This window comes from Hibiscus syriacus, unplaced genomic scaffold (genome assembly GCF_006381635.1).
Source record: "Hibiscus syriacus cultivar Baekdansim isolate YM2019G1 unplaced genomic scaffold, ASM638163v2 tig00111248_pilon, whole genome shotgun sequence".
Taxonomy (NCBI): Eukaryota; Viridiplantae; Streptophyta; class Magnoliopsida; order Malvales; family Malvaceae; genus Hibiscus; species Hibiscus syriacus.
Genome location: NW_024063034.1, coordinates 9,536 through 35,237, shown reverse-complemented (window position 1 = coordinate 35,237; position 25,702 = coordinate 9,536). Strand labels below are relative to the sequence as shown.

The 25,702-nt window shown below is 35.0% G+C and overlaps 4 protein-coding genes, 1 non-coding gene and 1 pseudogene across 5 annotated transcripts; 2 read left to right on the top strand and 4 right to left on the bottom strand.

Annotated features, from left to right (window-relative positions):
* Positions 1-2,381: 2,381 nt before the first annotated feature.
* LOC120157372 (pEARLI1-like lipid transfer protein 1) lies at positions 2,382-3,343 on the bottom strand. Its single transcript, XM_039168518.1, has one exon. The coding sequence runs from the start codon at positions 3,087-3,089 to the stop codon at positions 2,697-2,699; it is 393 nt and encodes a 130-aa protein (XP_039024449.1). The 5' UTR covers positions 3,090-3,343; the 3' UTR covers positions 2,382-2,696.
* Positions 3,344-5,679: 2,336 nt separating this feature from the next.
* On the top strand, positions 5,680-11,524 carry LOC120157362 (annotated as a pseudogene).
* Positions 11,525-11,634: 110 nt separating this feature from the next.
* Positions 11,635-12,588, top strand: LOC120157371. The gene has a single exon (XM_039168517.1). The coding sequence runs from the start codon at positions 11,978-11,980 to the stop codon at positions 12,392-12,394; it is 417 nt and encodes a 138-aa protein (XP_039024448.1). The 5' UTR covers positions 11,635-11,977; the 3' UTR covers positions 12,395-12,588.
* Positions 12,589-13,662: 1,074 nt separating this feature from the next.
* LOC120157360 (glutamic acid-rich protein-like) lies at positions 13,663-15,028 on the bottom strand. The gene is made up of 3 exons (XM_039168509.1): positions 14,737-15,028; positions 14,178-14,236; positions 13,663-14,095 (listed from the first exon to the last, which is right to left on the bottom strand). The coding sequence occupies exons 1-3, from the start codon at positions 14,872-14,874 to the stop codon at positions 13,762-13,764; spliced, it is 531 nt and encodes a 176-aa protein (XP_039024440.1). The 5' UTR covers positions 14,875-15,028; the 3' UTR covers positions 13,663-13,761.
* A 4,004-nt stretch (positions 15,029-19,032) lies between these two features.
* Positions 19,033-19,186, bottom strand: LOC120157373. Its single transcript, XR_005519130.1, has one exon. It is a non-coding gene; the product is annotated as a small nucleolar RNA snoR145 (small nucleolar RNA).
* Positions 19,187-21,129: 1,943 nt separating this feature from the next.
* Positions 21,130-23,918, bottom strand: LOC120157361 (calcium uptake protein, mitochondrial-like). The gene is made up of 7 exons (XM_039168510.1): positions 23,392-23,918; positions 23,225-23,292; positions 22,815-23,038; positions 22,646-22,729; positions 22,338-22,554; positions 21,972-22,268; positions 21,130-21,767 (listed from the first exon to the last, which is right to left on the bottom strand). Exons 1-7 carry the CDS (start codon positions 23,750-23,752, stop codon positions 21,552-21,554), a joined length of 1,467 nt encoding a protein of 488 aa, XP_039024441.1. The 5' UTR covers positions 23,753-23,918; the 3' UTR covers positions 21,130-21,551.
* Positions 23,919-25,702: the final 1,784 nt, after the last annotated feature.

The window sequence follows — 25,702 nt, the reverse complement described above, 5'->3', positions numbered from 1 at the left end:
CCTTTTATAAAGGGTATCATGTCTATCGGTATTTATAGATTTTTTGTGTAGATTTATTTTATTGATATTCTTTTTGGTATGCGATTCTACATGATTCATTGGTTGCTTTCCCGATGCCAATGTCTCTATTCGTTTGTACAAGACGATACGTTGGTTATTGCATATATGTGCTAGATGAGATTGTTGTTAAGGGGAGATCGCTTTTTCTATTAGTCGTTTTGGCTCTTCTTCAAGTTTTTCTCTCCATGTTTGGTGTTCAGAATCGTTGGTGTATTCGTTTATATATGTCGTTGTTTCACTTGTTCATGATTTTTCTTATCAGGTTATCACTAGGCGATCGTTATTATATTTTATTTATGATAGTCATGGCTATATTTGTTCAGTCTGTAATTGACAAGACATTATTTATGCGACTTTCGACAAATGAATATTTCCTAATATTACTTTCACACACACAAAAAAGTCAGATTTGAGTTAACAAAAGACTCGATCCAACTCAACCTGGGTATATCCTTAAACTCGAGGTTAGATACTAGTAATATAAAAAGGGTAAATTAAATGTTTAGTACTTAAACTATTAGTTTTGGTCTATTTTAGTATTTAAACTTTCATTTTTTTATCAAAGTCTTACATAATATTTAGTTTTTGTTTCATTTTAATACCTAGCTGTTAAAAATTTAATGGGACTGCTTTTTTTATGGTAAATTACACCATTCATCACTTAACTATCTTCTCACTCCTATTTTGGTACTAAATAAAAAATTCAATTTAATTACCCAACTTTCAATTTTTTCTTATTTTAATCACTCTAATTTATTTTATTAATAATTTTTGTGACATGGCATTTTCATTATTATTATTTTAATATATAATTAAAATTAAAAATAGATTTGAAAGATAGAGTGATTAAATTAGGAGTAATTTGAAAGTTAAGTAATTAAATTAAAAAATTTAAACTTTAGTGACCAAAATTGAAGCGAGAAGATAGTTGAGTGATAAATAATATAATTTACCCATAAAAAGGTGTCACGTGCAAATCACCCGTTAAGTTTTTAATGACGATATACTAAAATGAAACAAAAACTAAACGTAAGATATGATTTTGAAAAATTGAAAGTTTATGTACTAAAATTAACCAAGACTAATAGTTTAGGTACTAAACATTTAATTTACCCTTTTATATATACGCGGTGATGATATAAAATATCCTTCTAATTCGATTTATATATATTTTTTATAAATTATTAACTTAGATTTTTTTATAATGAAAAATTTTAAATTTGATTTGAGATATAATATAATTATTCTTTATATATCTAATAATAATTATAATAATATTTTATCTCTATAATTTTTTTATTAAATTTATTTTATCTAATAAAATTAATATATATATGTTAGATGCAATCTAATATAATTTTTTTTATTTTAAAATAAGATTGGATTTTCGAGTTAAAAAGAATATTCCTAAACTCAACCCAACATGTGTTTTCGCAAGCCCAGACTCAGTCCCCAAATTAGGCACGATAGTTAATTTGGTCAGATGAATTAATGAAAATCATTCGATGTATAGGTGGTATAATTCTTAATTTATATAAGTATGTTTATTATTATATTTTTTGTTAAAAATTTAAGGTTTTAAAATTTAAAAATTAGATTGGATTTCGGATCGATCAAACTTGAATAATACTTATATTAAATCGAATTGGGATCGGATCGAAATTAAGATAAAATAAATACTCTTTATGTTTGAAGTGAAATCGGAGTGGTAAAAAATTTCAACCCGTTCCGATCCATTTTATTCATAGAAAAGATTGATATTAACAAAATCATGTATTTATGGTGGATTTTAAAGAATGAAATAAACTATGGGAATGTAAATGAGTCGAGTCGAGTTGAATTTGAGTATTGTTGAGTTAGATTCAACTCAAAAACTCTAAAATGGAGTTCAATTAGGTTTGAAAACTAGTGAGTTTATAAATTTTAAATTCGACTCGAACTCGAAACTATAAATTAAAACTCGTAAAAGTTTGAAATGAAAAAAATCTTAAACTTAACTCGATTGAATCTCAAACTTAAACATGTATTTAACTTAAACCTGAACTTTAAATAGAAAACTTATACTATATATATATATATCATATACATATATATATTAAAAAATCTAACACATAAATATTAATATTTTTAATATTTTTTTTTAAAAAAAATTTAATAGGTTATATTTTTGAGTTGGTCACGAGCTTTTTGAATCGAGTTCAAACGCGAATCAAATTCATTTGAATAAAGTATTTATCAAGCTTTGATCAAGTCAATCTTAAATAACTCACGATCTGTCTCTTACGATTCTAATAAACAAAATCAACTTCAAATCTATAGCATTAACAAAAAAAAATGAAAATTACATTAGGCAAGAGTTAAAATGTTAACCCACATGCCTTATCAACTTCAACAAATATTTCACACAAGGCCAGAATCTTCCTTTGTAAAGACACGACCCTAAAACTACAACACAAATATGAAATAATATTACAGATAGCCAAAAGAAAACCCTATTCCAGCTTTGGAATGTACCGATTAAAAGCAACAAATCAAGACGAAGAACGGCAATCTGCAAACACCATAATGAATATACGAAAGTAGAGTAAACCCAGCCAGCGAGAACCCATTTTTTGTGGTACTTCTTTATGAATCTATCAGCATTTGAAGCCTGCAGGGACTTCCTTCTGGCATGCACTAAGGAGTACGCTGAGAGTGACAGGGACGTTGAGGTTGATCCCAAGTACGTTGGCTTTAATGGCGGTGCAAAGGCAAAGGGCAGCCTCCAGATCAGCCAAGCCTTGGAGCAATCCACAGCATTTGCTCGAAGCGGGTGTTCCCACCACGATGTTCACCAGTCCAAGGACGTCGGCACAGACGCCTAGCTTCAACGTATCCTTAGGGCAAGAAGCAGGCTTTGCCGGTGGAGTGCATGCGGGAGGTGGGATGGGTTTCGGTGGCTTGCATGAGTTGCAAGCGCTGGTGAATGATGATGAATGGAGAAGAATAGAGAAAACTATGAAGAGGGCACAGATTTTTGTGGAGGCCATTGCTGCTCGAAGGTTGCTCGATAATTGACTGATGATATGCTCAAGAGAGATACTGGTGCCTTTACTCGAGAACCAGAAGTGGGTTTTTTAAAGCAAATTTGTGAGATTGCTGAGCTGGGATCTGATTGAGTGGAAGGAAGGTTAGTAGTTGGATTTTTGTAAGCTTCTGGGGAGGAAACTTGTGAGTATCCTTTTTCTTTCTTCCCTTCTTTTGTAAGCAATTTTGCCTAACTCAGTTGAACATTCACCATACATCACTCAAAATGAAAATATATGCAGTGTCAAGATAACCATCCATGGCCCCTCCTCTTAACTTAAGGTAAAAATTCCATCACTTTCATCTACACTATATATATATATATATATATATATTATATATATCCAAATTGATGAAGCATCCAAGAATGATCTTAAAATGTCATGTATTAAGCCAACTTGCATTGTTGTGACTGGTGATTTGTGATGGTTATTTAGACAACTGTGAGTGGCGTGTGATATTTTTTTTTCACTCAATGCATGGATTCCAGCTTCTTGAGGGTGGTGACAATACACATGAATGATTTTTGTCTACTTGTGCTGTCCAGTATTGGTTCATAATTTGTTTGCAATAATTGATACAGCAATAAGAGTATTGTATTGCATCTCAGCCCACATGCTATCAAATCTCATTGCCGGACCAATGATATCCGGGAATGGTGTGGCCATGCATGGTAGGCATTCTATTATTTCATGCCACCATATGCATGATTAGTGTACGTTAACCCCGTTTTATTTAGTTGAACGGTGAGTATTAGTTCAGTTGACATCGTTCTTAAATCATAAACTTTTTTTAATAGTCTAGGGTGATTACAAGGTTATATCATTCAGAATTTCTCTTAGTCATTGATAACATACACACCAATTGTTCGAACTCAAGACCTTAGAGAAACAACACTCCTTTTGACCACTGATATCTTTTGATGATTTCATATCATAAACTTTTAAATGTTATGGATTCGAGTAGACTTATAAAATCCTCATGAAATGAGTTTCCGGTTCAAGAGTTAAAAGAGATTTGAATAATACATAAAATAAGTAGTAATAAAAACAAACCCAACTGTTTCAACTTCTACATATATCTAATTGGCCTACCCTTTCCATAATTATTTTTGCATCTGTTTATGTATGTGTTTGTATATCTCACTTTGTTGATTGATTAGTTTGTTTGTATATTATTAATTCCTTCACCAATCCTCCTGCTTAATGACAAATATCTATTATGCACCAATAGGTAAAAAGTGCAAGGCTCTAATCTCCCTCTCCCTTAATTGCTTCATTTCACTAACTTGTTAAACTTATTCACACAAACACAATCTTTGTCCCTAAATAATAAAATTTAGGGTACTACACATTTAGTACTTAAATTATTAGTTTTTGTCCGTTTTAGTACATAAACTTAATTTTTTCAAAACCATACATGAAGTTTAGTTTTTATTTCATTTTAGTACATTGTCATTAAAAACATAATGCATTTAGTACCTAAACTATCATTTTTGGTCCGTTTTAGTACCTAAACTTTCAAAAATTGACGTTAAATTTTGAATAGGTACTAAAATGAAACAAAAACTAAAGTTTTTAAAGGTGATGTACTAAAATGAAACAAAAACTAAACTTTAGGTATGATTAAGAAAAAATAAAAGTTTAGGTACTAAAACTGACCAACACTAATAGTTTAAGTACTAAACACATAATTTATCCTAAAATTTAAGACACAGTAAAATTTACTATGTTACTTATGCTAAATAATAAAACTATTATGTACACAGTAAATTGTTAAACTTATTTGCACACACACAAGTTTTTTGTGACATAATTACTGAACTTATTTTTTGAAGTGAATGTAACCTAATAAAATTTGAGATGTAATTGTCCCACATGAACCAAGCGGCCTTAGGGATAAAGGAATTGTTATTATTTTTGAGGTTTTAAGTTCGAGCATCGGGATGTTAGGGTGTGAGCGTTCAATGTCAAATAATTGATAATTATTTTTGAACAATACTGCCTTGAACTTGTCCTAAATTAATAAAAAAATGTAATTGCCCGAAAAGAAATATGGAGGAATTATGCTACTTGGTGGCCTTCAGAGGCCTGTATTAGGTGACAAAAAGAGCTGAAATGGGCTTGTAAAAAGTTGAAAGTCGAAACATTGCTGTCTATTATTTTGATGGCTTAAAGTGCTTTTATAGGCGTAAAATGGAGGGACAGAGTGGACGATTTCATGGAAGAACTCAAAGAGTTGAACAAACGATTCTTGTTGAGAAAAAAGAGACTGTCCGAATAAAATTTTCTGATATAAAATTTAGACTTATTGATGTTGTCAATATACAACTAAGCTTAGCATAGGGTATAGCACAAAGGTGGGATTAGATCTGTAAATGGTTCTGTATAGGTGATTATACTATTTGATTCTAGTAATTGTATGCTTTTCTATTTTGAACTATAGGGAGAATTTCGACTTTAGATGGTGATACGGTAAGTGCTGGTCACGCTGGATCGGAGATGCTGACGGAGTTCAGGGCAGCGCCGACAAACGCCAACACAGTCGCCAGGTATGGCTGATGATGGTGCGGGAGGTAGGTCATTTCCCTATTCCAGTTTATGTTTTCCTTAAACCGAACTTATATTCTATTGATGCGGCATTCTTAAGTTTCAATTCCAGTTGTTTTGTAACGTACGTGTTTATGAATTAAAAGGGGACATTTCAGGGACGAAAATAGTCAATTTTGAAGAAAGTTGGACCTTTATGCTTGTTTGACAATCTAGGGTTCATTTGAAAAATTGTATGTGCCATAAGGGCCATGTTTTGTAAAGTTATAACCCATCTTCTCCTTTTGAAAGAATGCTTCCTTTTGATCATTCTTTAAATAGTAATAATGTTAAAAATGATGTCGTTTTAAAAAATAAAATTTTCACCAAAATGACGTCGTTTTACATCTATATAATAGTTTATTTTAACGTTGTTAATTATATAACGGTCAAATGGCCAAAAAATAATGCATTAAATTCAACGAGAAAATATTTAAAGTACAATGAGTAAAATAGAGATAGTAAAATTCAATTATCAAATTTGTAATTTACCCTTATTTTAGTAAAGATAAGACAATTGAATTAATTCATTGCCACTATATTTATGGTCCAAGCGAGTCAAAGATAATATGCTTTACGTTGATATTTAATTTAGTTAATTAAAGTATCCCTGCCGTTCATACTTTATCCAGTACAAAATTTCAACTAAAAGAAGAATTTTAGCCGTCGATTACGAAAAATAAAAAAAATAAAAGAGAATGTACTGAGGAGTATGGGTCCCCAAAGTTCTGACAATGTGACACGTTGCCCAATGGACTCTAAGCATCCATACGTCATGTGCGTTCTCTGTGGGCCCATAAACCAGCGAAAATCCTCTTCAGCTGCACCGCACCGCAGTGGATAATCACAAACATTCGCTAAACGCAGCGTACAGGGTAGGAAAAAAGAAAAGGGCAGAATACACCCTCATATCACTCAATTATGTGACAAATGATTCAATTTTTTATAAACATTACAATTTAGTCCTTAAAATAAAATATTATTATAAATAAGTCATTGATTGTTCACTCTCAAAATTTATATATTATATTGATTTATTATTATTTGAACAATTCAATGAATCATCTATTTTTCTTAAAATTTCTATAAATTTAATTTTTATTCCTACTTAAACTACTTGTTCTCCTAAAAATGTTATATTACTTTATTATTGAGTTTTTTGGTATAGTAACAATTTATTTTATGAAAAAATGTAAATATATATATTAGGTACTAAACTATTATTATACCAAATCATACTAAATTTTTATTTCAATTTTAATAGTTAATGACATATTTGTAATATATTTTAAATGAATTGACTAAATTATAACTTTAATAAAAATAATTTATTTATTACTAGACATATAACTGAGTGACCTTCTTGTATTTTACCCAAAAGAAGAAAGGGAAGGTGAAAGGTACGGCGAGGTGCAGGTTAGAATACGGTGCACCCCTCTCTTACCTTCGAAACACCACATACAACTATTTTCTGCTGAGGTTCTTATACTGAAAGAGACATCAACAATGCAGGATTTAACTGGTCAGGATACTGAGTCAGCAAATACTGCTTCCCAGATAGGAAGTATTGGAAAGAGAAGTGCAATCACTTGGAAGGTGGAGAACTTCTTATCTTTCAAGGAAATAATGGAAAATCGCAAGATTTTTAGCAATTTTTTTCAAGCTGGTGGATGTGAGCTTCGGATTGGTAGGTGATTATTTCCTGTCAATTCTCCATTGAATATGTCTGTGTAACTGTTTGTGTTGATTAATTGATTGTTTCTCATGACTCAGGTGTATATGAGTCCTTTGAAACTATATGTATATACTTAGAGAGCGACCAGTCAGTTAGTAGTGATCCAGACAAAAACTTCTGGGTTAGATACAGAATGGCCATCATGAATCAGAGAAACCCAGCCAAGACTGTCCGGAAAGAATCTTCCATTTGTATAAAGACATGGAATAATTCTGTTTTGCAATTCATGAAAATATCGGATATGTTAGAAGCAGATGCAGGGTTCCTTGTGCGTGATGCCGTTGTTTTTGTTTGTGAAATACTGGATTGCTGCCCTTGGTTTGAGTTTTCAGATCTTGAGGTTGGTCACATTTAGATCTCTTCCATTTATGTGATGTTTATTATTCACGGAATAAGTTTTTATTTTTTATTTTTCAGATTTACATGTTAGTATTCTGTTTTATCGCAGAAATTATGGTAGAGAAACGAGATATATATACTTTTGTATTAAATGCCCCTACTAAAGTGTTTATGGCTTGCCCTGAATGTTGTGTAAACTTGATTCTTTCCCAAATATTGTCCTCTGATTCTTCTGAGGTACTCTCTCGCGTGCAAATGCTCTTTTATGTTTACTGAATCACTCTCTTGATTGCAATGCCCTGAATACTTTCATTGAACCTGGAAGGAACTAGTAAAAGCTACCATAAGTTTCCCCATTATATCCTTTTCTTAGCAGTGTGGAATGGGATTTATTTTCTTAGCATATATCTAATGAGCATTTATTATTTTCTCTCTCCACTATGCCAGGTTTTGGCTTCTGAGGATGGTCAGGATGCTCTAACTACTGATCCAGACGAACTCATTGCTTCTGAAGACAGTGAAGGAATAAGTGGAGATGAAGAAGATATCTTTAGAAACCTTCTTTCCCGAGCTGGATTTCACCTTACCTATGGAGAAAATCCATCGCAACCGCAGGTTACTTTACGAGAGTAGCTTCTGATGGATGCTGGGACAATTGCTGGTTTTCTGACTGGGCTTCCCGTTTACCTTGATGACCTGGCTAAGGTAAAACGTTGGCTGCTTCCAACAAAGCTTTCTGGTAGTGGTGATGGGAAGAAGGTTTCAGAGACTGATGAATCTTCACCGAGTTTGATGAATTTGCTAATGCGTGTTAAAGTTTTGCAGCAAGCAATTATAGATCTGCTTTTGGATATAATGGTTGAATGTTGACAGCCCTCAGAAGGAGGTGCTAATGCCGATTCTTCAGATGCAAATTTAAAACCTTCTGATGGTGACAAAGCTGCTAGAACATTTCATCGCGAACGGGAGAATGGATCTGCTGAATGTTCTCAATTTCCTATGTACGAAAGAGTCGATTCTTTTGTGAATGATGGTAGCACTACCTCTGCTGTACAAAGTTCTGACATGAATGGGATTGATTTCTCTGGAAAAGCTGTTCCTGGTAATCCTACTTCTCCACCAGAAACCTATGCTGGGAGTTCTTTTGAGAATTACTCGCTTCGGTCAAAGGTTTGATTTGGAAATAACATTGGCTCACTTGATTATTAATCATCTATTGACTACTTGAATAATTTGAGTTTCCAGACCAAGTGCTTGGAGCAATTTGAGGAGCTTTTAGGGTTGATCGTCAATTCATTGAGAGCCCTAGATGGAGCAGTTCCACAAGGCTGTCCTGAGCCCAGGCGGAGGCCGCAGTCCGCACAAAAGATTGCCCTTGTACTGGATAAAGCTCCTAAGAATCTGCAACCTGACCTAGTCGCATTGGTGCCTAAATTGGTAGAGCATTCAGAGAATCCATTGGCTGCTTTTGCTCTACTTGATCAACTTTAAAAGTCAGGTGCTGATCCAGATTTGCAAATACCTGTAAGATTGTTGTTGTTGATGACTTAATTTCTTTACTGAAGTGGTATTTATGGGTTGTGTCACTTGGATGCACTCTAAGAAAATAAGGGAGTTTCTGAACATTGGCCTTTTGCGGATTCAGTCTGGTGCAACAAGGGCTGCCTAATTTTGGAAACTGATTGTGCTAAAGTTGTTGAGTGGATAAAGAATCCGGGGTCGTGTTCTCTTTTCTGCTCGTCGGTGAAGGAAATTTCAGCATATATCTTGGAAAAAGGTTATTCTGAGGCCCACTCCGAGAAGCGCGAACTGGGAGACGGATGAGTTAGCCAAATTTGGAATTGGCTAATGGGTTTCAGGGGTGTTGCCTTCTCTTGTTTGTGTGTTTTGGTCGTTGTGTTTGGTGTTTGGGTTCTGCTTTGTAAGGGATTGTTGTAGTTGACATGTTCTGTTTTCTGTTAGGAGGTAGTTTTTCATGGTTTAAGTTGTGTTGTGGATTGTAAGGCTCCTGTAAGTGTACTTTGTTTTGTTTTTGTAATAAAATCTCTGAGGCACTCTTTTCCTCTTTTCAATGTCTGTTGAGATACTATGAAGGGTTTTTTTAATGAGGACTCCCTTTCTTATAAAAAAATGTAGTATTGTTTCCGAACAGTTCTTCGTCTGTAAAATTTATATGTTTACATTAATAAGTTGATGACGATTCTTCCATTTCAGGTATTTGGACCCCTCAGTCAACTAGAATGTGATGGCGAAGTGTGGGAACGTGTCTTATTTCAATCTTTTGAGCTCTTGGCTGATTCAAGTGATGAACCTCTGGTTGCAACCATATATTTCATCTTTAAAGCTGCATCCCAATGCCAACATCTTCCAGAAGCAGTACGGTTTGATTTCTTTGTTCATCATTTTTTTCAGCATGTCAACTTAACTTTGGGAGGCATATATAACTACTACTGTTCTCTTCTGTAGGTTAGATCTGTTCGTGTCAGGCTAAATAACTTGGGCCTAGAGGTGTCTCCTTGTGTTCTTGATTTTTTAAGTAAAATTGTAAATAGCTGGGGTGATGTTGCTGAGATTGTTAATAACTAAGAGATATTGATTGATAAGAGATATTGATTGTGATGAAGATTTCATTGAAAATAGCTCAGCAATGCCTTGTGGGTTATTGTTTGGTGAAAATGGATCTCCTCCTGAAAGATTGAATGTGTCGGATGAGCAGGCCTTTTGTGATTGTCAGCATTTTTCCGATTTTTATGTCCTGGTTGAGATGCTGTCCATGCCTTGTCTTGCTGTTAAGGCTTCTCAAACATTAGAGAGAGCTGTGGCTCGAGGAGCCTTTGTGGCTCAGTTGGTAGACATGGTTTTGGAAAGGCGTCTAGCCCATGGGCTCAATCGTAATGCCAGATACGTTGCTGAAAGTTTTCAGCATGAGGATGCTGCAGTAGAGGGAGAGGCCAGTGAACAGCATAGTGTTCAACAGGACGATTTCACTTCACTTCTGGGTCTTGCCGAGACATTGGCTCTCTCTATAGACCTTCGTGTCAGGGGCTTTGTGAAGATGTTTTATACAATAGTATTCAAGTGGTATGTCGACGAGTCCTACCGAGTGAGGCTGCTGAAGAGACTTGTTGATTGTGCCACCAGCACTACTGAAAATAGTCGTGAAGTAGACTTAGATTTTGATATTTTGTTTACTTTGGTTTCTGAGGAGCAAGAAATTGTTAGACCTGTTCTCAGCAATATGCGGGAAGTTGTTGAGCTTGCAAATGTTGATCGGGCAGCACTTTGGCATCAGTTATGCTCTAGTGAAGATACAATTATCGGCATTCGTGAAGAGACAGAGGTTGGAATTTCTAATATGGCCAAGGAAAAAGCTGCTCTATCCTAGAATATAAGTGAATCTGAAGCTGTAAATAACCGACTCAAGGTACATGTCTTAAACTAACGATAAGGTTTATTTTTTATCTTTTATTTTCTGAAAGGTTTATGATTCAGGAAGTTCGTAAAATTAACCTATTATGTAAATTGACAGTCCGAAATGAAGGCTGACATGGATCGCTTTGCTCGGGAAAAGATGGAACTTTCTGAACAAATACATGAGGTTGAAAGTCAACTTGAGTGGCTCCGTTCAGAGAGGGATGATGAGGCAAAACTCACTGCTCAGAAGAAAGCACTTCAAGGTCGTCTTCATTATGCAGAAGCGCAACTCTCCCACTTGAAGTCTCGGAAACGTGATTAGTTGAAGGTACTTGCTATGATTAATGTGTTCCCTCTTTGCTATTGTGCTGGTTTGTGTTGACTGCTATCTGACAAGTTTTGTTATATGATAGAAGGTAGTGAAGGAGAAGAATGCTCTTGCTGAAAGATTGAAGAGGGCTGAAGCTGCAAGTAAAAGATTTGATGAAGAATTAAAACGGTATGCCGCAGAGAATGTGATTCGAGAAGAAATTCACCAGTCACTTGAGGATGAGGTTCGAAGATTGACACAAACAGTGGGGCAACCGAAGGTGAAAAGCGAGAAAAGGAAGAGCAGGTTGCTAGGTGTGAAGCATATATTGATGGCATGGAATCAAAGTTGCAGGCGTGCAAGTTTTTTCCTCACTCTACACACTGCCTTTTCTATTTCATAATCATTATTGAACTTGTCATAATGTGTCTAGTTTGCATCTGAATCCATCATTTTTGGGCTCTCATGAAAAGTTGCGACCTTACAAAGTCTAACTCGAATGATTTACGTTTCTCATTTGTGTCTCTTCTTCTGCAGCAATACATTCACACCCTTGAAGCCTCACTTCACGAAGAAATGTCACAGCATGCCCCGCTCTATGGTGCTGGTTTGGAAGCTCTGTCCATGAAAGAGTTGGAAACATTGTCAAGGATTCACGAGGAAGGGCTGAGGCAAATCCACGATCTCCAGCAGCATAAAGGAAGTCCAGCAAGTCCGCTTCTGAGTCCGCAGACCATACCACACAGTCACGGGTTATACCCTACAACACCACAGTCACCAATAGATGTTGGTCTGCCGCCTTCTCTGTTCCCCAATGGTGTAGGGATACACAGCAACGGTCATGTGAACGGTGCCGTTGGGCCTTGGTTTAACCATGCTTGACAGAGATGTCCCTTTTTTCGAAATTCTTTTGGGTCTTCTGTTACTGGTACATCAGTTGGATACCAGCTGAGTGGAGAAAGAGACGATAAGAGAAAGATAGATCCGTTTCCCACTTCCGATAGGACTAACAGTTGGAAATGCCTTTTACTTAACTCTTTGCTTCAATTTTCATAAAAAAAAAGAAGGAAAGGTAACCATGCAAATGCATGTTTGATATAAGGATGACATGAAGGAGCAATTTGGGTTTGAAGAAAATACTTCAGTTTTTCTTCATTTTCAAGAATGACAGTGCAAGATATAAGAAAAAACCTTCCACCGGAGTTTTATCCACCTCGGGTCGTCTTTTCTCAACGCCGGAAGTCAAGTTACATCTATATCCAGTCCATAATATTTATTAACTCTGTACTCCATTGAAGGTATTATCTTATGTTTTAACTTGCTCATCTAGGTTGATCAGTTCCCTAGTTTTGGAGCTGTTTCATATTCCTTGAGAGAGGAGGCAAGTATGAATATTCTTTTTTATGTTTACCAATGGTTCAATACTAATGAACAAGAATAAACTGCTGATCATCTCACAATGTATACCTCACAAATTATGCGAAACAAGAAGCTCCAAAGGATAAAATATGTTGTAACGAATCTATTTACTATTGCTTAGAATCTGTTTATATGAATTTATCTGTTCGCATGAAGCCACTAAATATTATTTTGATATCATAATCATATGCTTCTTTCTACAGAAAGATCTTGATTTTACCCTTAAAGCGATGTCTGATGCTATCAAGGTTGGCATTTCTCGAATGAATATACATTCCATTCACCCCGATTTTTCATTGGGGTCATCAGAGAAACTGCGACTGCCGAAACGGAGGTTGTTGACCTCGACAAGATTACAAGTTGTTCAGAAGAGTACTATCAGTAACAATTATATCAGCTGAAGAGTTGCCGGCAAATGGTTTTATGGTATATAATATATTTCCCCCATTAAAGCAACCACAACTGTGTTTAGGTTTGCGTTTGTTTTTGGTTATTGCCGGTTGGCCCCTAAATCACTATCCTCTGCATAAGCATTTGCAGGTTTATTAGCAAGATGATCGATTAGCAGGTCTCGAAGAGCTTTATTTCACTTTTCTTTCTCAGGGTGCTAATGAGACCTTGAATCCAGTTTGCAAGATGAATCCATCCTTTGTGAAGCAGAGCTCATATAATGATACCAGAATTGCATACAGGGAAATATTAAACAAGTTTGATTTGCAGAAATATCAGAACTAATTCAACTTAGACACCATAATAACCTCCCACTACACCATACCCCTAACCTCAGCAAGGAAAAATTAAAAAAAAAAAAAACAAGAGAAGCTCCAAGCTCATTTCCGCTTTTTAGCTGGTGGCTGAAGCTCTTCGTCCTCATCCTCTTCCTCCTCTTCCTCTTCCTCTCCCTCGTCGTCGTCATCTTCGTCACCATCATCGTCGTCGTCGTCGTCCCCATTATCATCTCCACTGCCACCATCACGATTGGCCTCGGGTTCATCCTCTGGATCCCCTTCCTCTTCACCAGATTCATCTTCCTCCTCACCTGCATCCTCATCTTGTTCATCCACAGCTTCATCTTCATCCTCATCATCGTCGTCCTCAGTGTCACTGGCATCCTTGTTCTCGGGACCAGGTTTAGTCATTCCGATAAGCTGAGTAAGCGGAAACCTACAAAAGAAAATTCACCATTTGCCCCATTCCACAGAAGAAGAACAAGAAAGAGTTAGACAAAACAATTAATGCAACTAACCCTGCATATGCCTCAGGCTCTTGATTGAAGACACCAATTCCATTAGGCAGAGTTCCCATCTGGAGAAAAACACCCAACTCATGCTGAGCAGCAGCAAAACAAAAGTTTTTCGAGTGCAGTTTGTGATCGGAAACACGATTTTTTACCCATTCCACATGAATTACAAATATACTTCCCAAACAAACAAGTACTTTTTAAAATTTCATTTTAACTCACCCGATGCTTTCACAAACTTATAGTACCTTTAACCTTTTACAGTCTTTTCCCCTATAAAAAACCTAATTAAGTTCTTCCTAAGACATCTCACTATACTACTATACTAAGAAAATATGAGAATCAAAATACTCTAGACAAGCTGTTAGGCAAAGTAACAAAATTTCTAGCATTTAGAAAGATTATTAATCAAATTATCACAGAAAAATTGCCAATTTCCCAACAATTCAAGGAAAGTAATAAATCCTTATAAAGCAAAGACTCCTCAAACCATTGATCCGGAAAAAATTGAAAATTCGAAATTTGAGGTAAATTAGAAGGGGGAAAAGGGGAAAGAGAATTTTACCATCATGAGCAACCAAGCGGCAGACTTTGTAGCAACAATGGCGGTCTGAACAACCATAGCTTGCAGTACAAAGCCCACGGAGCTGCCGAAAACGGCACCTTTCCTGGGTAAACTTTCCGCTAGCATGACCTTTGACATATCGTAGGCGGAGAAGCGAGAAATCTTGAGAAAGGAACCCCAATTGAAGTGATAAAATTATAGACTGAATTAGGTTTTTGACATTTTGGGGGTTTAAATTAGGGTTTTGAAGATATTATTAATTATTATCCAGAATATGGCTCAAATTAAAGTGCTTGAGGTCAGTGATAAAATGACTGTCGGTCTTGGAGTTATGGATGACAGCTAGATTTGACACCGATAGATTCCCTTGGCTTGTCTCCTTTTGAGTTATTAATCAGGAAACATGCATGATTTTCCTTTACTTTATTAAATGACTAAAATTTGATTATTTGTGAGCATTAATTTCTTAACTTAGATATTACTATGACATAAATAAAAAATAGAGAAAATTATCTCATTGACCAAAAATGCCTTATAATATACGATTTGTTAAAATGATTAACTAAATCACAATGCGATCGATAATTCGCAACGACTGGTGGTATTACATTTGTTTCTTAAGAATTTTTTCTAAAAAGATAGTATTCGCGCGGACGTTTCGAAGACACGTATTACCACGACCACGACCACGACCCGAGACAAGACGGACGGTGACGGCGCGCGAGAGTCCCCCTTGTTCTCTATCACTAGGGATGGCAATGGGTCGAGTCGGGTCGGGTTTTTGGGCCACCCGACCCGACCCGAGAAGAAAGGGTTCTCCACCCGTGACCCGACCCGACCCGACAAAATTAATGTTTCACCCGACCCGACCCGACCCGAATATATGACTTAGAAACCCGACCCGACCCGAAATAAAAAAAAATTTTAATTCAATGAAAACAGTGACTTAATTGAAAAAATTATATATGAAGGGATATTATTATTGTAATTATCCCTAAATATATAAGATAAAATTATATATATTTTTCAGGTCGGGTCGGATTTTTTTTTACCCTAAACCCGACCCGACCCGAACAGTGCATTAAAAAAAACCCGACCCGACCCGACCTGAACCCGATTTTTTTTTTAAAAAAATCCGACCCGATCGGGTCGGGTCGGGTCGGAACCCGTCGGATTCGGGTTGAGTTGAGTTGCCATCCCTATCTATCACTCAATAAGGAAGTGGGAAAGTCATGCCTTAAATACCATTCCCAATAGTGTTTCCAATACTATGTGGGATTGAGCATTACCAACACTTATTTCCAATACAATGTGATTATTCAAGAAACAATTAACAATCATGCACCTTAAAACAACTGAATCAGCAACCAATTGCATTAGTATTATACGATTAAATATGTCATAATTAAATGTCAATCTACAATCAATCGTGATTATTGCAATTTTAAGCAAAACATTCAAAAGTAATATCACTATTTAAGGCTCAATCCCACATAGTATTAGGGAACAAGTGTTGGTAATGCTCAATCTCACATAGTATTGGAAACACTATTGAGAATGTTATTTAAGGCTTGGCTTTCTCACTTCCTTGTTGAGTGATAGAGAACAAGGGGGACTCTCGCGCGCCGCCGCCACCGCCGTCCGTCTCGTCTCGGGTCGGGGTCGTGGTCGTGGTAATACGTGTATTCGACACGTCCGCGCGAATACTATATTTTTAGAGAAAATTCTTAAGAAACAAATGCAATACCGTCGTTGCGATTTTGGACTATCGCAACGAACTTGGAATAAATCGCAACGCGAACTTCGACTATCGCAACGAATTTGGAATAAATCGCAACTTGGAATAAATCGCAACGAATTTGGAATAAATCGCAAAGCGAACTTCGACTATCGCAACGAACTTGGAATAAATCGCAACGCGAACTTGGACTATCGCAATGCGAATATGTAAATCGCAATGCGATAGTCGAAGTTCGCGTTGCGAATATGGAAACTGATTTGCGATACCGGAGATCGCGTTGCGAATTATCGATCGCATTGCGATTTAGTTGGTCATTTTGGCAAAACCAAAAAAAGTTGGTTAAAATCGTATATTATAAGGCATTTTTGGTCACTGAGATTATTTTCTCTAAAAAAATATTATGAATTAATAATTGGGTAAAATACACAAAAGGTCCCTCAATTATAGGATATTGATTTATTAAGTCTTGACTATTAAAAAGTTACAAAATGATCTTTTTGACTATAGATTGTTGTTTTGTTAAGTCATTCGACTATTAAAAGTTACAAAATGGTCACCAACTATTCATTATATTTCAAACTCATCCATTTTCACTATAAATGACGGTATTCTGAGCTTAACGTTAACTTGTTGATTGTGATATGATAAAATTTGATATTCGAATCTCAAATGACTATTATATCTCAGTCCAACTTAAACAGCTGTCAATTTTTTAACAAAAAATGATGAGTTTAAAACATAATGAATAGTCGAGTGATCATATTGTAACTTTTATTAGGTGCATGACTTAACAAAGCAACGTTATATAGTTAGATGACAATTTTAAAACTTTTAATAGTTGATTAACTTAATAAAGTAATATCCTATAGTCAGGGGATCATTTGTGCATTTTACTCTAAATAATTTAGAGATCAATTTTTAGAGATCAATTTTTAAAAAAAAAATAATTTGAGAGACTATTGATTTAACATAAAAATGATTTATAGTTGTTTATTAACTGATAAAAAATTGATAATATTTTTTAATTTTCAAGTAAAATATGGAGTTGAAATTTTATTTTGTAAATGAAAGAACATTGAGAGAGCTTTGCTCTTTATTTAGGAGTCTAACCTAATTGGACTTCAAATAGACTTAAATATAAAAAAGGTGTCCAATGTATGTCTGTTTTTATAGTTTAGAGTTTAATTTTTTTTCGTTTCAGTTTGGTGTCTAACGTTTATTCCGTTACTCAAAATGGGTCACGTCGTGACATATCGTTAGTTTTCTCCGTTAAGTGACACATGTCACATTTTGGTAATTTTAAAAATTACTTTTTAAAAATAAATATTATATTTATAAAAAAAAACCATATTTCGTTTAAATTACAAAAAAAAAAACCCAAACAGCGGACGGCAAGAACAACGACTACGACACTACCAACCGGTTGGGTTTTGAGAGGATGACGACGAGGAAGCTAAATATGGTGGCGGTGAGGCGACCGAAATCGTCCAAAATCCGAGACATTTGGGTGGGTTTTTGGCGAAACTTCAATGGCTCGATTCCGACGAACCGCGACGGCTATCCACAAATTGATTAAATCAAAAAATATTCTCAAAATTATAATTAAATTAAAATTTCAAAATTGTGATTAAATAAAAAAATATTGCCAAAATTATAAACTCTCGGAAAAGACTAACTTTATATTCTCCATTGCTGGTGAGCCACAGTTGATGCAACATAGTCTAGCCGAGAATTGAGTTTTCCAAAAAATATGAAGAATAAGATAATTTAAACCCCATTTGATTAAAAATGTTTATGATAATTAATTTAATCACAATTTTAAAATTTTAATTTAATTCATATTATTTTAATTATATATTAATAAAATAAGAATAATGAATGTCATATCACACATAAATATTAATAAAATAAATCATGATGATTAAAATATAAGTAATTTGAGGGATTAAAATTGAAAACTTTTAAAGTTTAGTGATTAAAAGGGAGAAAGAAAATAGTTGAGTGATGAATGATGTAATTTTTCCATTTATAATAGCATTAAACATAATCAAAGGGTCACATTGAGTTATATTGTGAATTGAAAGATCAAATTGATCGCTAAAAATATGATGTTGAACTACTTGATGTGCCAGCACAAAGTAAGGGAGATATTGGTCAAAGACAAAAAATATTGATCAAAGGATTATATTGAATTCTTTCTTGAAGGTGGAGGGTCATATTAGTTTTTTTTAAAGTTCAAGGGCCTCTGTTATCTTTTTGCCTAAATATAATCACCATATTAAGAACGTAAATTGTTACTTCAGCACCATAAAACGATAAAAAATATTAGTAAAATGACGCATTGAGTTTAGTCAAATGACACATTAAATTTATTTTTTGAGTTAAAAGTTCAAGAAAAAGTAAAACAAATATCACATTAACTTTTTTTCAAAAATACAAGGACCTCTAATGCATTTTAACCAAAATAAAATTACAAAAGTAAAAAAATTGGTCTTTAAAATTTGTAAATATTACGAAATAGTCATTCAATTTCTTTTTAAAAATGCCTCTTAAAGTAGAATGTAGCCGAGGGTTCAAGACGCTCCAAAAATGGAGTAATCGGGCATCCTACGAATCGGCAAAAATGGATATGCGAAGGCATTTTCGGATAATTTGTTAGAGAGGAATCAATTCATAAGAGTTCCCACCTCCCTGCTGGGACCTTCGCCACTCAAATTCCCATTTTGGTTCAACATCTATGAAATATTGGAAAATCGGACCCAAATAACATACCGACCCGAAAATGGAATCGACCCGGATCGTCCAATCTCAACATCGATTTCCGAAGGCAAACTTGGATTTGAGTGCATCGTTTTCGCACTCAATCCATAGGTCCTTCGATTGTCCAACCAGAAAATTGATGTTTGAAACCAAATAAATTAACAGAACAAAATAATAGACCGAAAGCGAAAGGGGAACGATGCTCGGTGAATACGAACCGGAAATATAAAGGAATCATCTTGCTGATTTGCTATGAAACAAATCGCGCAATCGAATTCCCATTGCAGGAGTTATCTTCATAGCATAGATCCCAGTCTTTTAAAGATACAAAAATGAAATTGACGGAAGAGAAAATGAAACAAGGTAGCTGAATGAGACGCCGAATAAAAGAGCTTTAGAGCTCAAACCCTAAACCGCGTGATACTCTTTATAGAGAATGAGCTCGACCCAGATTTTGGCTAACATAGAAGCCCACTAACAAACCCTAGACTGCGTAATACTCTTTCTCGTGTTTTAAATGGATTATGGATAAATTACATATTTAGTATCTAAACTATCAATTTTAATCTGTTTTAGTATCTAAACTTTCAATTTTTTTAAAAATCATAGTTAATGTTTAATTTTTATTTCATTTTAGTACCACACCGTTAAAAAGTTAACGTGTTTATTACCTAAACAATAATTTTTTTACCGTTTTAGTATCTAAACTTTCAATTTTTTTCAAAAAGTAACGTTAATTTTTAATCGTTGTACTAAAATGAAACAAGAACTAAATGTTATATATGATTTTTAAAAAAATTAAAAATTTAAACAATAAAACAGATCAAAATTGATAGTTTAAGTATTAAATGCGTAATTTATCCTAACAAATTCAGTTTATGATACTCTGAAATGAGTTGGTCTCAGTTTCCCTCACCTAATAAAAGGGTTAGGATTTGGATCTAACGAGCTTTGAAATGATTTGATTTTATTTTATAGGGTAATTTAACAAAAAAATAATTAAATTTGGGGTTGAGTTTAGAATAAATAATATTCAACCCGAACTATAATAGTATAAATTATTCCCTTATATATTTAGAGACAATTGTAACAATATTTCTCTTTGTATTTTTTTCAATTAAATCTTTATATTATCAAATATATATATTGATCAAGTTAAGTTTTACCTAAAAAAATAAGTTGCATTTTGGCTAAATAAAATTTCCCCTAATCCAGATTGTGTCGGATTATAAGTGGAGCCAATAATTTTCATAGATTAAGTCATCAAAAATCCGATCCACGTTCATCCCTAACCCATTTCTTAGATTAGGTCATCTAAAATTTGATCCACTTATATGTTTAGGTAAGGCTAAGTGCGATGAACATTGAAACAAAGTGGATGGTAAAATATCTTCTTTAAAGTAACTTTTATTCTAAATTTTACTTTTTTAAAAAAAATAAACCACAATAATAATAAACTAAAAAAATGAGAAAACCCTAAACCCCAAACAAAATCTAAACAATTTTGGTAAATTACACCAATCATTATTGAATTTTACTCTATCTCTCTTATTTTATTCATTGTACTTTAAATCCGTTCAATTTCCTCACTGAACTTGATTCATTTGATTTTTTCGTCCCTCCGCATTTAAATAGTTAACAACATAAAAATGACACCATTTTAAAAAAATAAAATGTTTAGCAAAACGACATCATTTTACATCTATATAACAGTCAATTTATAACGTCGTTAGTGAGAAAACGACGGAGTGGACAAAAAATATATATATTAAGTTCAATAAGAAAATTAAACAGATTTAAAATATAATGAGTGAAATAGAAGAGAGAATAAAATTCAATAATGATTGGTGTAATTTACCCAAAAAAAATTAGCCGACTGAGGGCACTAAAAGTCCAAAACAAATTTATTATTAATATACCATAAGAAACGTTCAACCAACAGTTTAGAACCTGTAGAAACTTGTCATGTACAAGCAAAAACAAGGCAATAACCAGTATGAAACAGCATGCAAAGCCCCAAGGCAAGGATATGCAGGCAATATACAAACATGGAACACCTCTTAAGCCCATCCACCTTGTATAAATTCATGATTTGCAAAAGCTTCTGATCACGATACATACTGATGAATAAACCAAATTGCCGATATACCCCACTTGATTAAGTAACCGATAATGCCTCCACCGGCAGGTATTTTCCCGGCTTCGGATCACAAGAACATTCTGTAGCTGTGACATAAGTGCAGCTGATAACAGGTTCAACAGTTGAGACACCAGAGGCTCCTTGGTTGAAGCAAATTCGATATGTTGAAGTCCATCATGTTTTGACCTGTCCAATGGCGCTCTCATTTGAACAGTTCCAGCAGCAAGATAAAAGTCCCGAGATTCCCGACTCCACGGGTTGAGCGATATCCCTTTCGCGCTTGCGTAAAACTCTAACAAACTCATCTGAGCTTAAATGCCCATCGCGGTTCGAATCAAACAAATGGAAAATGATCTCAACAATGCTGTCTGTAAGAGAGATGCCACAAACCTGTAAATGCATAGATCACCTACCTGATCAGGACCGTTACCGCAAAAAGTCTGGTATTCGGAATTGGCAATCCTTGTGCATGGCAGATTCTCAAAATTCAAACTAAACAGCAATGTTTCTTACTAAGAAATTTTGAAAAGAATGTGATAAAGGATAATGATGGAACAAGGTAAGAATATAATGTTAGAACACCTAAAGACTTACATGAGATGCTGCTCGTTTGAAGTCATCCTTTTTCAGTAGACCGTTAATTTCCCCATAACTAAAAAGTGCCAAAGAAAAAGGCTGCAACTTTCTACGCAGCTCAGCAAATCGTTTGAATTCGATCAAGTTGATTCGAATCTCCTTAAGATGCGGCTTGTCATTTAGTTCATCGACTCGCTCAAGCAGCCTATCTAAATGACTCATATCAGCAGAAGCAACCATGGACAATGCAAAATCCTTGGCCGATATGGTTCCTCGGCCTTTGTAGTCATAATGATCAAACTCTAATCTTAGCATCTACAAAACACAACTACCATTAACGAAAATGATTACGGAATCGTTAAGACCGGGAAGAAGGGACCTCACCTCATCCTGCAAATCTCTCATGAATTGAACAAATTTATCATGTTTGAGGCGTGTCTTTCCATCCTTTCCAAAGAAATATTCCACCAGACCTCCATCCTCCACCGGACCAGCAAGTTTTAACGAACCAAAGCGAAGTCCATCGCAGTGGACTGCCCCTAGTCTGTTATTAGCTCGCATCAAAGCCATCACTTTCTTAAATTCCTCCTTATCAATCTCACTGCATGCATGCATTTATAGTCAATCACTTACATGTAAAGATAAAATCGAAAAGGAAGCAAACATGAAACACCACTAGTTCATCATATCACCCATTGTTGTCTGCATCAAACATTTTGAATGCTATGGAGAAGCTCGACTCGGGAATGCTGAGTAATGTTACAAAAAAGATATACCTGCTCCATAGAAATGATTCAAGAGCTTGTATCATCCAAATAAAGATATAAGTCCATGTAGATGCGGGATATCAACCTCACTTACTCTCTGAAAGATATAAGTCCATCATTGTTCATATCGAAAAGCATGAAAAACTCCGACGGATCGCATCGTAACTCGCCGGGACTCCGTTCACCAGTCAAATAACCATCTCTAACGAGGTGGGATTCAGATGGAGGGAAAACAGGAACAACTGCTCGCATCAGATCAGCTGGTCTCATGAGTAATTCCCCTTCCGGGGTTTGAAAAGAGGCGAAATACTGGAAAACCTGCAAGCATGAAATATACTATGAAGAACAAACAAAGGATAACATCATCAAATGAAAACCAAATGAATGCTATTACTATATCAATGCAAGAAGCAGTAAAAACTAGAAGAACAATCATAATCTGCTGCATTTATTTACAATATAAAGACAAAACCAAATATTCAACTTAAATAACTAATCATTTACCTTTTCCGGTGGACTGCGCAATCTTAACCGCTTCTCATAGTTGAAGAAAACTTTCCTTCTATACACCTCTGCAATGGAAAATTGAAAAATGTAAAATCAAGTATTTTCACTACAAATTAAAACGAAAAAAGGATAGAGAAACTTGACTGAGACTAAAAACTAACAACCTCCAAAGATGAACTTAGAGCTATAGTCAGGGAGGGCTAGTTTGCGAAACAAGCCTTGTGAACCATCGGAATCGGCACTTCCCATTGACCATTCATCGAGAGACAAAAAGGGTTTCTTTAAAAGAGCGGAACCCCAATCCGCAGCTGAAGTTGAGTACCAGTAGAGTGTGCCTAAGCTGGAACCAGCAACGACACCGGAGACCCATTTTATGAAAGTTCTGGCAAAGGAACCATTTTTACTGTTGGGGTTGATGTTTGAAGCTTCGGGAAGAGGCTGAGACGAGAAATGGCGGTTTTGGAGTCGTCGCCGGATGAGGAGAATCGACGGCGAGGATCTTTTGAGAGAGGTTAAGGTAGGCATGGTTGGCGGATGTGGCTTTTTCCGCGTTTACAAAGGCGGAGATGGGAAAGGAAGTGACTTTTTTCAGAGATTCAAAGTAGAAAGTGGAAGATGCTGGGAAAGGGATGAATTTATCGAAGACTTTTTGGGATCTTTTGGATATCGATAAACAGGTACCGCAGTTATTAATTATCAGTTGGGAGTGGGACACAAGGAAGATCCGAATCACAGCCGCCTAATAACCCTACAACCCGAGGGGGTATTTGGGCCTCTACAGTTATTTTGTTGGGCTTCATGTTGTCTATTTTATGGTTCGATAGGTGATATATTTTAGGCATTTTTTACCCAAAAAGCACTCAACCAATCAATAATTAACTGTCAGATACTCATCGATCAAATTTTACCGATTTAATAACCATTTGTTGATATGGACGGAAGGCGCGTTTGGTGATCCGCGCCTGGCATTATTCACCTAGAATTATTGGGTACTCTATTATTACTCGAGCTTTAAAGCTCAGTGACTCACTCCTCTCACTCCCCTATAAATACCCCTAAATCAAACGTTAAACCACACCAAAATTATTTTCACATTCTTCCTTCTATCAAGCTAAGTAGATTTTATTATAGTTCTTAGAAGGTAAAATTATTTCTTATTATATTATATTTATTTTATATTTAATTATTTTATCAAAAAAAATTTAGTAATGATTTTGTTTTATTTTGTATTGATATAAAATGGAATGAGGGATCAAATCTCGAGACATTTTCCCGATATGGTAATAATGTTAAATTGTGTTATTAAATTTATTATGATTTTTTTAAATGTTTTAGCATTAGTTTATTTTTAATTTCGTATATTATTTATTTAATTATGCGTATTTAATATATTGTTTTTGAAGATATAAGAGTCTAAATCTTTCATACTTTCAAACTCTACAACTAAGGTGTATTTCAACTATTGCTTACTATGATGGAGAAATTAGGGAACATGAAACAAGCGTTGTATTTGTATCAAATCATTATGTCATAATATCCTTCAAGAGAAACACCACTCTTGAGAAATTGATCACTAAAATTTCAAGGAAGGTTCATGTTGGTAGTACTAGAAGATTGTCCTCACATCAGTACATATTTCCAACATCAGTATTTCTATTAACTTATACAGCATTCGAACTCTCAAACGATTACAATGTTGTTATGATGGTTGATTCTCAATATCAAATTCAAACATCGATACACAGATGTACGTGATATTTGTTGAAGTGTTTACGGTTCGTGGTATGTCATTATGCTCCCACTAAGGGATGGCTCAATAAGCTGATCAAGTTGACAACCTAAATACAATAATGTGTAATAATTTTAACGCTATAATGGGAAATTCACATCATGGTACTATCCCATCAAGTTCAATGAGGAGACATTCATCAACAACTTGTTACGATATCTATCGAGGTGGCTCCGCGAACAATCCGTATGACAACGTTGCTTCTTGTTCAAAGGGAGGGATTCATCCGCCAATTTTTTTTACTTCAATATGGGGATGTCATCGACACAACAATCTGTTCAGTACCCATTTGACATGATACCTTTAAGTTATAGGGGAGACATTCAACTGCGAGTTTCTTCAACCTTAATGTCGAGATGTATGCGACACAACACTAAGTCTAAAACTCGTTTGACACGGTGCCTTCAAGTTCAAGGGGAAGACAATCAACTACCAGCTTGTTCGATCTAAATATTAGAATCACAAAGGAACCCTCGTCTTCACTAGAAGAACTCTTTGTGAGTCAGGTGTAGATGGTGCTGAGACTGGACTATTCGTTGAGTCAGAATCACCGCAGCTCAATATAAACTACGATGATGATAATGTAGATGAAGTTCCCACAACTACAGTACACACCGAACCTCCAACACACATGTATGAAGCTAACTATGGTGCAATGTACGGGCCATAATTTACGGGCTAGAATT

Excerpts from the sequence above, each read along its gene's own strand:
- LOC120157371 (XM_039168517.1), top strand. The coding sequence starts at position 11,978 with ATGAAAAGTTGCGACCTTACAAAGTCTAACTCGAATGATTTACGTTTC.
- LOC120157360 (XM_039168509.1), bottom strand. The coding sequence starts at position 14,874 with ATGTCAAAGGTCATGCTAGCGGAAAGTTTACCCAGGAAAGGTGCCGTT. Across the intron at positions 14,237-14,736 it reads CCGCTTGGTTGCTCATGATG|ATGGGAACTCTGCCTAATGG; the intron begins GTAAAATTCTCT and ends GTTTTTCTCCAG. Across the intron at positions 14,096-14,177 it reads GAGCCTGAGGCATATGCAGG|GTTTCCGCTTACTCAGCTTA; the intron begins GTTAGTTGCATT and ends TTTCTTTTGTAG.
- LOC120157372 (XM_039168518.1), bottom strand. The coding sequence starts at position 3,089 with ATGGCCTCCACAAAAATCTGTGCCCTCTTCATAGTTTTCTCTATTCTT.
- LOC120157361 (XM_039168510.1), bottom strand. The coding sequence starts at position 23,752 with ATGCCTACCTTAACCTCTCTCAAAAGATCCTCGCCGTCGATTCTCCTC. Across the intron at positions 23,039-23,224 it reads TGCGCAGTCCACCGGAAAAG|GTTTTCCAGTATTTCGCCTC; the intron begins GTAAATGATTAG and ends TCATGCTTGCAG. Across the intron at positions 22,555-22,645 it reads TTTGATGCAGACAACAATGG|TGAGATTGATAAGGAGGAAT; the intron begins GTGATATGATGA and ends GCATGCATGCAG.